This window comes from Motacilla alba, chromosome 10 (genome assembly GCF_015832195.1).
Source record: "Motacilla alba alba isolate MOTALB_02 chromosome 10, Motacilla_alba_V1.0_pri, whole genome shotgun sequence".
Classification (NCBI taxonomy): Eukaryota; Metazoa; Chordata; class Aves; order Passeriformes; family Motacillidae; genus Motacilla; species Motacilla alba.
Genome location: NC_052025.1, coordinates 7,666,222 through 7,680,181, shown reverse-complemented (window position 1 = coordinate 7,680,181; position 13,960 = coordinate 7,666,222). Strand labels below are relative to the sequence as shown.

Below are 13,960 nucleotides of genomic sequence, written 5' to 3'. Positions count from 1 at the left end.
TCCTGCAGCCCATTCCCACCACAGCCCAGCCCCGCAGCAGCTGCAGCCCCACACCAACTGATGGAGCTGCTTCAATTACATGCAGCCTAATCAAGATTAATTTCTTTCTCCAGTGAGAGATCAACTGATGCAGCCTGTTTGCACCTTCAAAGTCAACTAAATAGTTGGACCTTTTCCAGTACAGAAAAGCATTTACGTGACCAAAATGTTGCTCATTATTCAAATTCAGGTCTATGTAGGCATGCAAAATTTCAACTTCACCTTTTATCTTTACAAAATTATAGACATCTATAAAAATGAAAATCTGTCCTTAGAAAAGCTTACAGTCAGACCCCAAATTCTCAGTGTGGAGAATAGCAAAATTAATTAATTTGCAAAATAATAATTTTTAGTTACATATAACTACAGCTCCATTATATTATATTGGATGAAGCAGCACCTCACATTTTGACAGCTAATCTTTAATTATACTAAGAAAAGCACTTATAACAATCTGATAAAGCACAAAGAATGACTTTTTATAACCTGTGAAATAATTATTCTGTGAGTCTTCAGCACAGGATGTCTTTAACTACTGGACTGAGACCCAAAATAGGAATGAATAGTTTCTCAGTCCCCTGGTTTTGGGCCCATTTCTGTGGGTCTACATAGAAAGGCAGGCATTTATTTAAAACTCTGCATTACAGCAAGCAATAGAGCATGAACAACTAATTAGGCATCAATCTATTAAGGAGGGACAACTAATTCCTGGGCAACAGTACATAGAATGGAGGGGCTCACAACTCCATCAAACACTTTCTGAAACTGAATTTATTATATAATCATAACTAGAAAATAATGTGTTGTAGCTGTTCATCAGAAATAAAATATATTCTCATTAACTACAGCTTCAGCTAGAGAGTAATTTCTAATATCTTCTATAGAGAAATTCCTTTACTTGGGCAAAGGAAGAAAGCAGATTTTCCAGACAAAGGGATGGCATGGCCTGGCCTGGCCTGGGTAACTTCTATTAAAGTGGCATAGTTTGTCATATCTGACAAGCCACTGAAGAAAGTTATCACTAGTTAAGGGCCTGACCCTGCATTCCTTAAGTAGACAAAAATCCCTTTGAAGTCAATGAAGCATCCTGCTCAGATAACTATATCAGGATTTGGCAATTAATGAAAACTTCTAATTTCTTAAGCAGATTATAAAAGGTTTTTCCTGAAAAGTAACTATTACATGTTACTCACAGCAACTCCTTCACGAAAGTGCATGTTTGCTCCCAGCAGCTCTTGCAGCACAGGAACTATTCTTCACTAACTAGGAGTTACCAAAAGTCAAAACCACTTTTTTTTTCTATTTGCATTGATCTGCCTTAAATGTTCTTCTCTAGCTGATATCTAGTTGAAGGTTTTGACAGCTTTGCATTCAAAAGGTCAGTAAGCAGTCCTCGGGGCAATTTGATTTAAACCTTTAGCATTTTGCATACTCCCAAGGAGCAGTGCATAGAGGGAGGTATATTCACATCCTCTAAAAGGTCACACTTCCCAGCCCTCAAAACAAAACCCCAATCAGAAAAATTTCAATATTTCTATTTTCAGTAGAAAATACCAGAAAAGCCAACAATTATGAAAACATTTGCCATTGAATTAAACTCAAATTGGTTAAGAAAAACAAATTGTAATGTATGTTTTCAGACTTTGGTGTATTTCAACGGGAAGTTTTACATTCTGTCACATTTGGTAAAGCTGCCTTATCTGTCTTTCCTCAGGAGGCAGGCTCACTTACTTAATGTCTGTTTAGGTTTTCCAAGCTGCTTGGCCTCCCCCTCCCCAAAATCCCAAGCCTCTCTCTGGGATGAGAACCTGAAACCTACAATGCAAAATTTGTTTGAAGTCTCATTAAACAAGAAACCTCAAATTAAGGACAGCTCAGCAAAACAAAACATTTTTCTACAGAATCACGTGCACAATAAACCAAGCATTACATGGAAGTTCTCCCTCATTATCCCCTTTGTGAGCTGTTTGTATTCTGATTAGCGTGCTAGTGATATACGTTCCACAGAGAAAAAGCAATTAAGTCTCCACTTCAAAGAAAAATGATTTAGTATAAGAGCACTAAAGCTTGTGCTTGCATCTCCTACTGATTCTGTGATGCTGCAGAGCAAAATGACAGCTGTTAAATGCTTAATTCCCATTTATAACCATGGAAGACGGTACATGTGGGTTATCTTTTAAATGAATAGACATTTCAAAAACATGCTTCTAGGCCACCAGAGGTATGGCTGCTTGGTGGTGGTCAGACTGACGATAAATGAGTTCCTCTCAGTTCACATCATAAGAACTGCAGAGTGAGTCTTTTAATAGCTCATAAAACGGGGAGATATTAAAATAAACAAACTGCCTGATGAAAAGCAAAATCTCATAGAAAAGCAGTATCATAAGACCCTATGTGAAGAACTCAAGCACCACAACAAACTAATTAATGAGAAACAGAAAAGAAAATACACATGAACAGACAGCATGAAAAATAACAGAAGAATCTCATTTCCTATCAACTGACATTATTTTTGATGCCACAAGAAATTAGTAAAATGAAGACAACATTTAGAAGTACACAAATTCAGTTTTAAGTATTTCATATGTTTTAGCAAGTTACCATTGCCACAATGCAATTCCCACCCTAGGGAATTAATGAGTATCATGTATTTGGTAAGTAATGCTGAAATTGCACTGAAAAAACCACACAAGGAAAGAAAAAGGAAATGTGCTGATCCAGGACATGTTCCACATTGACAGTACGCCAGAGGCAGCCACAGATTTCAAGGACGCATGTGCAGATTTTTGTAAAGATGTCATCAATTAGTGAAATAGCACCAACCTGTGCTATGGATCTACAGAACAAATCAAATGTCAAGGCACTAGATAGCTTACAAAGTAAGTGTATGTATGAAATAGTGAGGTTAGAGAAAGAGAGACAGGATAAAGAAGGAAAATTAGTAGATTACACTCATGTATTTTGCTCAGGTTTTATGCACTAGTCCTAGTAGCTAATAAAAAATATGTTTGATACGCTACAGATGTGATTTTTTAACAGTAGTTTAAAAGAATTCAAGTAATGTGTTCTTCAAACTGCATAAGTGAAGACTCAATGGAACTTTCTATAGAAATTGTTTTTAACTTTCTCTTTACCCACAGCTCTACCTCATGATGCAGTCAGAATGCTGAATAATCACCTGCACCACCTTGAGAAGTGAGAGACTTGATACAAGTAGCACCCAGCCTGTTGAGAGAAATTAATTTTGAAGGGAAAAGCTGACAACACCCACTGCCTCAAACCTCCAAGTGAGTGTTGAATGTGTCTTGTTCATGCCTAAAGTCTCAACTCCCACCAGACTGCAGAGCAGTTACACAGACATAACCTTCAGAGTAAAGGAGAAATTTTCAAGTTTCCACTGCAAGTCTTTGTTGAGCTTAATCTATATAATTACCTTTTTTAGGCTAAATAAATTCTCTTCAAAAGTATCGTAACTATTTATTCAAAAACACCCTTTATTATATAACTGTAATAATTAACACACAAATAAACACCAGCGCCAGCCTTATTAAACATGCAACAGGAATAGTTTAACTTCCTAGGGAAGTTCAGCCCCTGAGAAGTTTCCCAGAGTTTCACACCATCCTAACACATCTAACCCCTGTGCCAGCAGCTCACATCTCTGCTGTGCCCCATCACCCACTGACCCGGGGGGCCTGGCCCAGCCATCTCCAGTGCCCAGTGAGCCCTGTGGCCACCCACAGCCCAGCCAAGAGTCCAAATCCCAGGCACAGCCTCCACTGGAGTCTCCAGGTTCTATATAAGATTCCTGGAACCAGTACTGAGCTGCAGAAGTACAACAACCAACAAAAGGGAACTGTTTTGCTTACAGCTCTCCAGCTTGAAGCAGCGCAGAAAACTGCAATCACAAGCTCCCCTGAATTTTCAGTGTGGTGTTTTTAAAGCTGAGAGAAGCAAAACTATTCCTGTTGCAGTCATCCTCTGCCTCCTGTTGTGATCCATCCCCTGCCCGAGACTGAACATTTTTCTCAAGATCTTTCTCATCTTTCAGTCTCTTTATAGATCAATATTTCTTAACCAGATCTGCACGAAGTCAGACCAAACATCAACCCTATATCCATTTTCCCCCCCAGATTAGCTCTTACCTACCTGAGAAACTCTTCTTCCTTACCCCTCACCTGGCACCTCACCTGGGTGTTAAGAGCAATGAAATCAGTGGGACAGAGCTGGTTGCTGGCTCACAAGGAAGCAGCTGTTAACCTCTCCTTGCAATGGCACATAAGAAATTTGAAGCTGGCATGCCGAACTCTTTCTGGTGAAAAAAATGGGTGTTCATAGGAGTGTCTCTGGAGCTTCCCCCTCTCTCTGTGTGCATGTGCTTCAGGGAATACAGAGGGTGATGTGCAGAAAGTACAAGTGCAAAGGGACATGCAGCAGATCCCAAAGAGCATCTCCCTGCTTGCCCAAGACTGCACCCTTGTTTGGCTGTCCATGACTCCTTACAGAATCCTCCCAGGCTGCTTCCCCTTGCACCACCCTGCCCACAGATGTGAGGGAATTTAGTCTCCCCTAAGAGACAGGGTTTACAGTTCCAGAATTCCTTGACAAGCTACAAAACCCACCCTGCTCCCTTCCTCATGACAAACAGCAGCCTAGGGCAAGTCCTGACCAGGATATTCCCATAAGGGTCTGCACCAGCCTGCTGCCCCTTCTGCAGCCCTCACTCCATCCAGCAATACAAGCCATGTCTTTTACTCCTCCCTGGCTTTTCCCTGGCTGCCTCTGTGTTTAGGCATACAAGGCAAGTCCCCTTCAGCCTGTGCCATCCTCCACAAAGGCTGCCTCCCTCCCATCATCCTGTCCCATCTGACCAGAGGATTGGAACACCTCTCCTCTAAGGAAAGGCTGAGAGAATTGGGATTGTCCTGGAAAAGAGAAAGCTTCAAGGTGACCTAACTGTTGCCTTCCAATACCAAAAGGGAACTTACAGGATAGATGGGGCAAGGCATGTAGTGACAGAACGAGGGAGAATGGGTTCAAGTTGAAAGAGAGTAGGTTTAGATTAGATATTACCAAAAACTTCTTTACTGTGAGGACGGTGAGTCACTGGCACAGGTTGCCCAGAGAAGCTGTGGCTGCCCCATCAGATGTTCAGGGCCAGGCTGGATGGGGCTTTGAGCAGCCTGGTCTGGTGGACAGCGTCCCTGCCAATGGCAGGGGGTTGGAACTGGATGATCTTCAAGGTCCCCTCCCCACCTAGGCCACTCTATGACACTCAGCACCCCCAAGCTCTCCTTTACTTAAGCACAAGCCGCTATCACCACTCCCCCACAAACCCAGTTGAAAGCCCACAGAAAGCACCTGCTGCTGGGCACTCCCTGCTGCTGGTGCAGGGCTTCAGGGGCCCTCTCTCACCCCCCACCCAGCTGTGCACCTGCCAGGAAGGTTCCCCCAGCAGGGAGGAGCCTGGCCCTGCCTCACCTGCTTAGTGGCCTTGCTGAGGGGCCTCCCTCAGCACCTCTAGGCTGGCCATGCACTGAAGGCTGACAGTGACCCAGAGCTTCTATAAAACCACAATGTGTGTTTTCTCAAGGCTGCACATCTCAGGAGCAGAACACCAGCAAACAGCACTGCTGCATCTTCACTGCTCTGCAAAAGCAGCAGCATGTTGTGGTGGAACTACTGCCGTGGCCTACCTAGGAGTACAAAAATTACTCAATTCTTGCTATTTCAAGATTAGTGATTGAAACTTCAAAGAACTGAACCACAACTTATTAGAATAAACTTTTATTTACTGCTCTCAGGATCCTTATTTTATACTTTAAAGTATGCAACAAAACCTGCTACATTCAAATCTATACAGATTTACTGATATATCATTCACGTTTTACAAAACTGCATATAGATTTGAGAAATTTGTATAAGTTACCCTTATTTACATGTAATACTCTCAGTCCTAATGACCTAGTCCAAGGATAAAACAAAGTGGGATTTTAAATATCCCTTAAGACCCATTAACATTTGTTACATAATTTACATATCTTCAGAGAGAGATGTGCTACACTTCCTTCTTGCATATTTATAAAGACTGTGAATAAACAGAAATTTGGTGGCCAAAGCTAGGTACTGTCATTTCCTCAGATCATATTGGTAATAAAATGTTAAAATTTGAGCAAGCCAGGTATACAAACCAATTTGTTTTCTTTAAGAACCAATTTTGCTAATCATTTTAACCAGCACTTGCTCAAAAAAAAAGTTAATATTAATACAAAAAAGACCCACATTTACAAAAGAAATCAAACTAATATTTATATATGAGAAGTTGATCTACAATAAATTGCACATTGTTGGTTATGACTTTGGTTATACTGTATTAACAAATTTGGTTTCTAGACTAACACTGGAGAAAAAAATATAAAAATGCAGCTGTAGAAACTAGCAACCTGTAAACATATCACAGAACCAAATTCTGCACCTGATCACATGTGCATAACCTCCATGCAGTTCAGAGGAGTTTGCACATAACAGACTGCTGAATTTGGCCCAGAAAACCCTGTAAACATGTTCTTTATTGTTATGTAGTGCAATACTGCAAGAATGGATAATAAAAGGCCTCTAACTATCAGTAACTAAATACTGAGTGATATCCATACAAATTTCATTTTAGGATTGATTTGTTGCAAAAGGCTGAATCGAAAATATTATCGTTCAACTACAAATTTATCCAAAAAAGTGATGAACACTCAATAAACCAACATCAGTATACAAATTCAAACAAAAAACTGATATAATTTCTCATTAAAAGTCAGAATTATGCTGCTTATCTGTTTTGTATAAAAATCTTGGGTTTGTTACACTGTTTTAGCAAAAGCAAGTTAGAAGTCTAAACAGAAGTCTAACAACTGTAGCAAGTCAGTGTTCTGCAAACAAATGTTTTCCAATGTTTTATATAATATGCTGAATTATAAGGTGCTTTGGGCAGATCTGTTGCAAAGAGCCTGAAGCAGCACAAATTATGATACTGTAACACATGAAGTTTGTTGGCTTTTTTTGTTTGGCTGAGTTATTTTTAAAACAGTTTAATAATTTCAGTTGCTCCTCTTAAAGCAGCAAATCAAATTTAAATCCTCTGCAAAGTCTTCTTCACAGCTTTACTTCAGTAGTTTACTGCAGGAAAGTCTCAAATATTGTACAAGAGGCAACTGCTAAAAACATTTTAGTTTTTTACTTACTTGGCACTGGCTGATCCAATGAGTGTATTGCATGTATCAGCAAATACACAAAACTATGGAAATGACAAAATACATTTTCAAAAGTTAGTGATTTTTAATACTTAGTTATTTTACACACGGTACTATGAAGATTCAATAGCCATGTGACTAAATACAATGGTAGTCCCTGGAAAATTCAGATTTGTTTGTAAACCCTTAAAATGAAATTGCAGCACTGGACCAACATAATTTATGTCTGTGTCTTAATCAACCCCATCAAAACCCTGAGTGTTTTCAATCGCTAGAAGAAGTTTATCCCATAAATCTTCAAACGAGTCATATGGAGGCAAATCCAAGCGATTAAAGCTGAAAAACAGATGAAAACTCTTAAGTATTTTATCACTTATACTAGAGGTCATAATTTATCTGAATTAAATACTCACCAGGTATGAGCTCTTGGCAGTTTTTCAGGGGTACCCCACTGTTCAACTGTGAACAACTGTGGTCCATTTGAACCTGAAGAAAAGAACACATCAATTTTCACCCTATTATGGAATCCTTTTATAATGAGAGATTCAAATGATGACATATTTTGGGGTCTTTTGTAATCCAGGTCTGACTTCTGAAGGAGCTATCTACATGAATAAAATACAGACTATAGAAAGTAATAGTCAATAATCCCAATTCCCTTGTATTTTAATTATTTCTTGCTATACCTCAGTTTCAAGAGACTTTTACACCTTCAGCTCAGAAGCCTAAGACCTAAATGTATTTGCATAGTAGCTGGCATTGAAGTTTTCTTGACAAGACAATTTTATACTTTTATAAATTTTGCATGTAAAAACTTATACATGTTTATCACCATGTGCCAAGTTTTATAAGCTGGTAGGAAGTAGTCAATGCACCTATGCAGCAACAAAAATCGAGTAACTGAGAACTTCTGGAAACATGGCAATCATATGTGTACTCCCAGGATGGTCCTATGCATCTAAGAGAACATTTTTCGGCTAGCAAAAACAGCTCCAGCTCCCTCTACCCTTCAACAACTGTCTTACAGCATCTCATCTCTCTCAAAGCTTCTTGGACTACTCAATTCTCACCAAGCAGATGCAAGGAGAAGCTGGGAGAAGAGTTAAGGAAGGAAAAGCTCAAGTTTCCTTAAGCTGGGAGAAGACTGCAGTTAAAAAAAAGAGAAAGACAAAAGCTGCACTATGTCGGAGAATGTCTGTCCAGCGTGCCCGTGCTCCGGCGCGGCTGGGATTGCTCCCGAGCTGGGAGCGCTGGTGCTGGAGGAGAGGAGCGCCCGGCGGCGCCACGAGAGGGAGATCGCGGCCAGGGAGCGGCTCCGGGGAAAGGAACGGCCCGGCAGCGGCACAGCGCCACGGCCCAGCAGAAAACACCGAAAACAAGGTACAGGACATGCCATTGTTACTGGGGTTTAGTAAGGACGGCATGCTGGCCACAATAAAGCAGAAATAACTGTAAGAGAAACAAACAAAGCACTGCGCAAGACAACTGCTAGTTGAATTTTTCATTAATGAGTGAGTGAATACAACTACAAAAAACTGCTCAAGTATATTCTAATCCTGGTAGAAGGAAGCCAAGAATTTCAGCATTTTCTTTCCCCATATCAATTCTTAGTTCTATCTCTAGTAGTATTCTTAGACAAATAAGCAGAGCTCCTAAGGCAGCAGAATTCTGACTGGGTTCCCCTGTGATGAGCACGTGCTGTAACACCAGCAATGCCAAGGCTCAGGTGCAACAGCAGACACATGGCTAAGCCTGCTGAGCACGCTGTTCTTCCCACTGCAACCCACAACTCATTTACTGATGGAACAGAAAAAAATAAACCAAGCATTTATGGTGAAAATGAAGACATGGAGAAATGGGAACACAAGATGGGGGGTTTTGTTCACAATCCTTTTGTTTTATTAACAAATTAATGTCCTGTTTATAAAATAGGAAATGTTTCATCAAAGAGGCAAGTTAGACTATTCAGTCAGTTGCACAGCATCTCAAGCACTTTTAGCCTTAATAAAGTAGTCTAGCAGAAAACATAATAGCTGATGGCAGCTGAGAACAGACCTCCCCTAAGCCAAGCATCCCCACTCTTTGTGGGCTGCTCTATCTGCTCGCCTGCAGTCTGCCCACAGTGGCTTTTCTGGCTTTGCTATTGAAATTTGCTCCCTGCTGTCCTCTGCTTGTCTCAGTCTCAGTGTTGCAGGTTCAGTACTTTTCTTCTGACTTTATGTTTAACTCGTGACATTTCAGTGGTCCCCTTTGGAGTATATCCTTACAAACAACTGCATCTGTACAACCATGGCTTGTGAGCAGATAAAAGCAGTTGTGGAACTGAAGTTAACTGCTGATGCCAGCATGTCTTTGTAATCAGATCTTGGATAACTGAGAATTTTCTTCAAGCTCAATCATGTGTTAAACAGGGATTTTTGCAGCTCTTGAGAACTTTAAAAATCCACTTTCATTTGAGAACTCCTATACATTTAAAAACTTCCAAACCCAGAATTAAAACATGTTCTCATATAGAAACGTGATATAAGTGACTCTTCTCTAACTTTGTTTCTTATAACTGCCAGTAGTACTAAATTTTAAAACAAAATTTGAAAAAAATTTGACAATGTCTGAAATCAAACATGAGGACAATGTTGCTATCGAGTTCTTTGTTACTTAATTGTGAAGATAAGTACTCACCATACAGCTCAGCAAACCCATTCATAGGAACACGTGATGTGCCAGTAACAAACTGAAGTAATCTTATTCTCTTTTCAGAGTCCATCATTAAGACTGCCTATGTATGATAATGATTACAATTAAAGATTTCTTTTTAAATTAAGGTTTTAAGCTAGTAGACTCATGCAACATTGTATCTACCTCTAAATCACTATCTATGAAATACATATGCATTTGTTTTTAGTGACACACAGTCTAATTCTCTGCCTATTGCTTAAAGCTATGAAGTCAACAATTTTTTAATGGCACTGTAACAAGAGTATGGTTACTGGCTTAGCAGGCTGTTAAAATGCTTCCCTTGAAGATTTGGCCCCCTACTTTCTTTGAAGTTTCTTATGTTATGAACTAGAAGCCAAACTCCTGTAATTTATTAAACAGAAGAGTTTAACACCTCTTTAGTGTAACCATGCCAGGAAAACCTACACAAATTATTTTTAACCCCAGTTAGACAGGGATATTTTTGAAAAAGCAATCATCAGTATTATATTTAAATTCTTACCATGCATCTCATCTTTAGTTTTCTTACTTTCTCAGGAATTTTAATGGTCAGATAATATTTACCTAACCTTTTAATGAATCAAACTATAAACTAGCAGAAAGGCAGCAGCTTTTGAACACATTTTCAATAAGAAAATATTAGAACTTCACGATACCTTCCAGAACCACTGTATTACTTGATGGTTTATGTTGTAGCCATTTTTGTATTTTGTGTGTAGTTTCCAATCAGCCACGTCCACATCTCCCAATCCACACATTAATAACTACACAGATAAAAAAAACCAAACAAACAACACCAAAGTTTAAGTCAGTAAACTAAAGTTTTGACATAATTTGCTCTCTTTTGTATGATACACCTACCTCTAGCTCATTTTCATCAAAAATTTTAATCAGATCCTGTGGTATTAGTTCAAAAAAGCCCTAAAAAAGATGAGGGAAGTTTGTAAAAATCAAGGCAACATTATATTAGTTTGTAGTCAAGAAGAGGGATATTGAGAGGCTTTGGTAAACACAGCCAAAGCAATATATCAAAGACAGATGTTGGGACACCAGTACTGCTCAGTTTCGTAATAGTACTTTTAACTGATTTCTCACATCTTGACTGTGCAACACTGACTGATGAGTAGGGAAGTCTGAATATCATCTGTGTAATACAATTGGTACAAAAACGGGTAAATTGCCTAGTTTAAATCAAATATATAATATAATTAAGTGTAATTTCTGCAGAGGTCATTAAATAGTTTACAGCTAAAGCTGTCAGTCAGGATTGAGAAATAAGCAAAATTTTCAAGATGAATTAAACACCTCAGAGTAAAAACATACCAAAATATTTTAAACTCTGAAATAATTCAAAGCTGACACTACAAACAGTATCACTGCGTTCTCTAATACTTCTAACAAAATTATTAGTTAGTCTTCAGGGTGTCCAAAATTATCAGATGCAACAAACTCTTAGAAGAATTTATTTTGTAATTAGAATTGTACCTCTTTAAAGGCTGTCATTTGTTTCTGTACTCGGCTCACAAATCTCCACTGAATTACAAGACTGCAAAAAAAAAAATCCAAACAAAACCACATTTAAAATGAAAGTGATTTATATATAAAGCAACAACTTCCTTTTGTAAATAAAGCTAACACAGAGCCCCTGTGCTAGAGGGCAATCCAGTGAGGTACATTGCACACAGCAGCCACTACTCACTGAATGTAGTCTCTCTTGTTCTTGTTGGTGACAACAATTTCTGATCCACCACTTTTCAGTTCATGTTGATGAGTCTAAAAGCAATGCACAGAGGAGGTCTTAAACAAGGTGAATATATAATAGAATTTCTATGTTAATATTAGATAATTCATGCAACTCTTGAAGACTGCAGAATTTGAGAACTATGAGAAACAGATCCAGCCACACAAGTCACCTAATAAATAGAATATGGTACATTAAAAAAAAAAAAAAAGATGTATTATTAAGGGTGCAATGGGAAACCTCCATTATTTCTGACCTGCTACAGCACACCACCCAAGACTGCACACAGGTTCACAGTAAGGCATGCTTCTCTAACTGCATATTCCACGACCCAGCCCTCATTCCAAATCTCAAGGAAAAACGATTACAGAAACCACTTCAGCAATCATCCCGGTAAGTGAATCAATATAAATATCTCTTACAAAGTGACTTATACTACTAGAACCTCAGAAGACAAATATGTCCTTTTCAGTTACCATGGATGTACATTTTCATTGCTTCTTCTCAGGATCACTGCTGTTACACAAGACCATAAAGGTTATTATCCTTAGATCTAGCCAGCAACTGCAATTTGGAAGTTTTATTTAAGACCTGTGGTATTTCTACATGACTTATCTTAAACAGCTTTGTATGCAATAACAACTTGTTTATTCTATAGGTTTCTAGTACATCTTAAGAGAAAGGAAACGTGTTATCTCCCAGCAATTCCAGCATTTTCCAAAGGAACTCATCCTTTCCAGCCAATGATATAAACTCAACCTCTACTCCTGATCAAATAATGGACTATGGATATATTAGTCTTGGTTGCCTTCACAGCAACAGCAACATTCCAATGCAAGTAGTATTCAACCAAAAAGCACAAGCAATTTTTTAAAGCTCTGCTTATTTCCAAGTTCTTTATCACACCAGGTTGAAATGCACTCACTGCATGAGTGGAAAGACCTGAGTGAGTGAAGGGGTTTTCTTAACACCATACACATAAAATCCCCTAATTTCACAGGTCAAGTATTTTCTTCCATGTTTTTTCTATTCCACATTACATGAACATACTAACCTGACCAAAAAGTTCTTCATCAACTATAAATCTGAGGTCCAGTTCTGTTGGATCATTTTCGAGAATCCATCTCAGAGAATTGTAATATTCACTATCCTAAGAGAAAATTACAAAAGAGAAAATGCTAAATAAAGTAGCCACCTTATAAACTGCAAGAGGTTCCATGACAGCCCAGTGAACACTTCTGCCTAGGGTAATCCTATACTGGATACAGAGACATTGCAGTTGTACAAAGCTCTGAAGACCTTTAAAACCTGCTTGCTCAGCAATCTATGTAAATGTCTCCAATAGCAAAATGGTGGTAAGATGGTATAGCACTATCTGAAGCAATATATTTTGGACTCTTCTCTCGTCTCTCATCCTCTAATCATCTTCCTTTTATTGTCAGGCATTACTACAAAGAACCTTAGGAAATGAAAATTGAGATAAAGCCAACCACATATTGGCTCCATCCAAAGCAGTGCAACCAGAAGGTCGAGGGAGGTGATTCTGTCCCTCTACTCAGCTGTGCCCAGCTCTGGGACCCCCAGTATAAGGACATGGAGCTGCTGCAGCAAGTCCAGAGGAGGCCACCAAGATGCTGTGAGGGCTGGAACACCTCTGCTCTGGAGACAGGCTGGGAGAGCTGGGGGTGCTCAGCCTGGAGAAGAGAAGGCTCCAGCAGACCTTCCAGCACCTTCCAGCATCAATACAGGAGCTACAGAACAGACAGTGAGAGACTTTCTATCAGGGAGTGTAGTGATAAGATGAGGAGGGTAAATTTAGCTGGGATATTAAGAAATTCTTTCCTGTGAGTATGGTGAGTCACTGGCACAGGTTGCCCTGAGGAGCTGTGGCTGCCCCATCCCTGGAAGTGTTCAAGGCCAGGTTGGACAGGGCTTGGTGCCACACCCTTCTAGTGGAAGGTGTCCCTGCAACCCAAACCATTCCATCACTCTAGAGCACCAAACAAAGACCAAATCAAAACAAAAAAAATCAGGATACATCTATAAATCTATTACTCAGAAACAGATAGCAACTACATGCTGTAATCTTAAAGGGCAGCAAAACCAGTAACAGATTAAAAAGACAGAATAAAAATCACTTTGTCCATGAGCATTCTACATAATAGCCATTATCAGGGAACCAACCAAACAAGCAAAGTCTAAGGGACATGCTTTCCTCTAAAAA

General features: G+C 39.3%; 1 protein-coding gene across 7 annotated transcripts in view; it reads right to left on the bottom strand.

Moving 5' to 3' along the window:
* Window positions 1–5,810: 5,810 nt before the first annotated feature.
* NEDD4 (NEDD4 E3 ubiquitin protein ligase) overlaps window positions 5,811–13,960 on the bottom strand; it is a 51,163-nt gene continuing 43,013 nt past the window's right edge. For all 7 annotated transcript variants that reach the window (XM_038146860.1, XM_038146861.1, XM_038146864.1 and 4 more), the window contains 8 exons: window positions 12,791–12,886; window positions 11,695–11,768; window positions 11,481–11,541; window positions 10,857–10,916; window positions 10,652–10,759; window positions 9,960–10,056; window positions 7,694–7,766; window positions 5,811–7,616 (listed from right to left, as the gene is read on the bottom strand). In XM_038146860.1, the coding sequence (XP_038002788.1) occupies window positions 7,514–7,616; window positions 7,694–7,766; window positions 9,960–10,056; window positions 10,652–10,759; window positions 10,857–10,916; window positions 11,481–11,541; window positions 11,695–11,768; window positions 12,791–12,886 (672 nt within the window). In that variant the 3' untranslated portion in view covers window positions 5,811–7,513. The remainder of the gene's footprint in view (window positions 7,617–7,693; window positions 7,767–9,959; window positions 10,057–10,651; window positions 10,760–10,856; window positions 10,917–11,480; window positions 11,542–11,694; window positions 11,769–12,790; window positions 12,887–13,960) is intronic.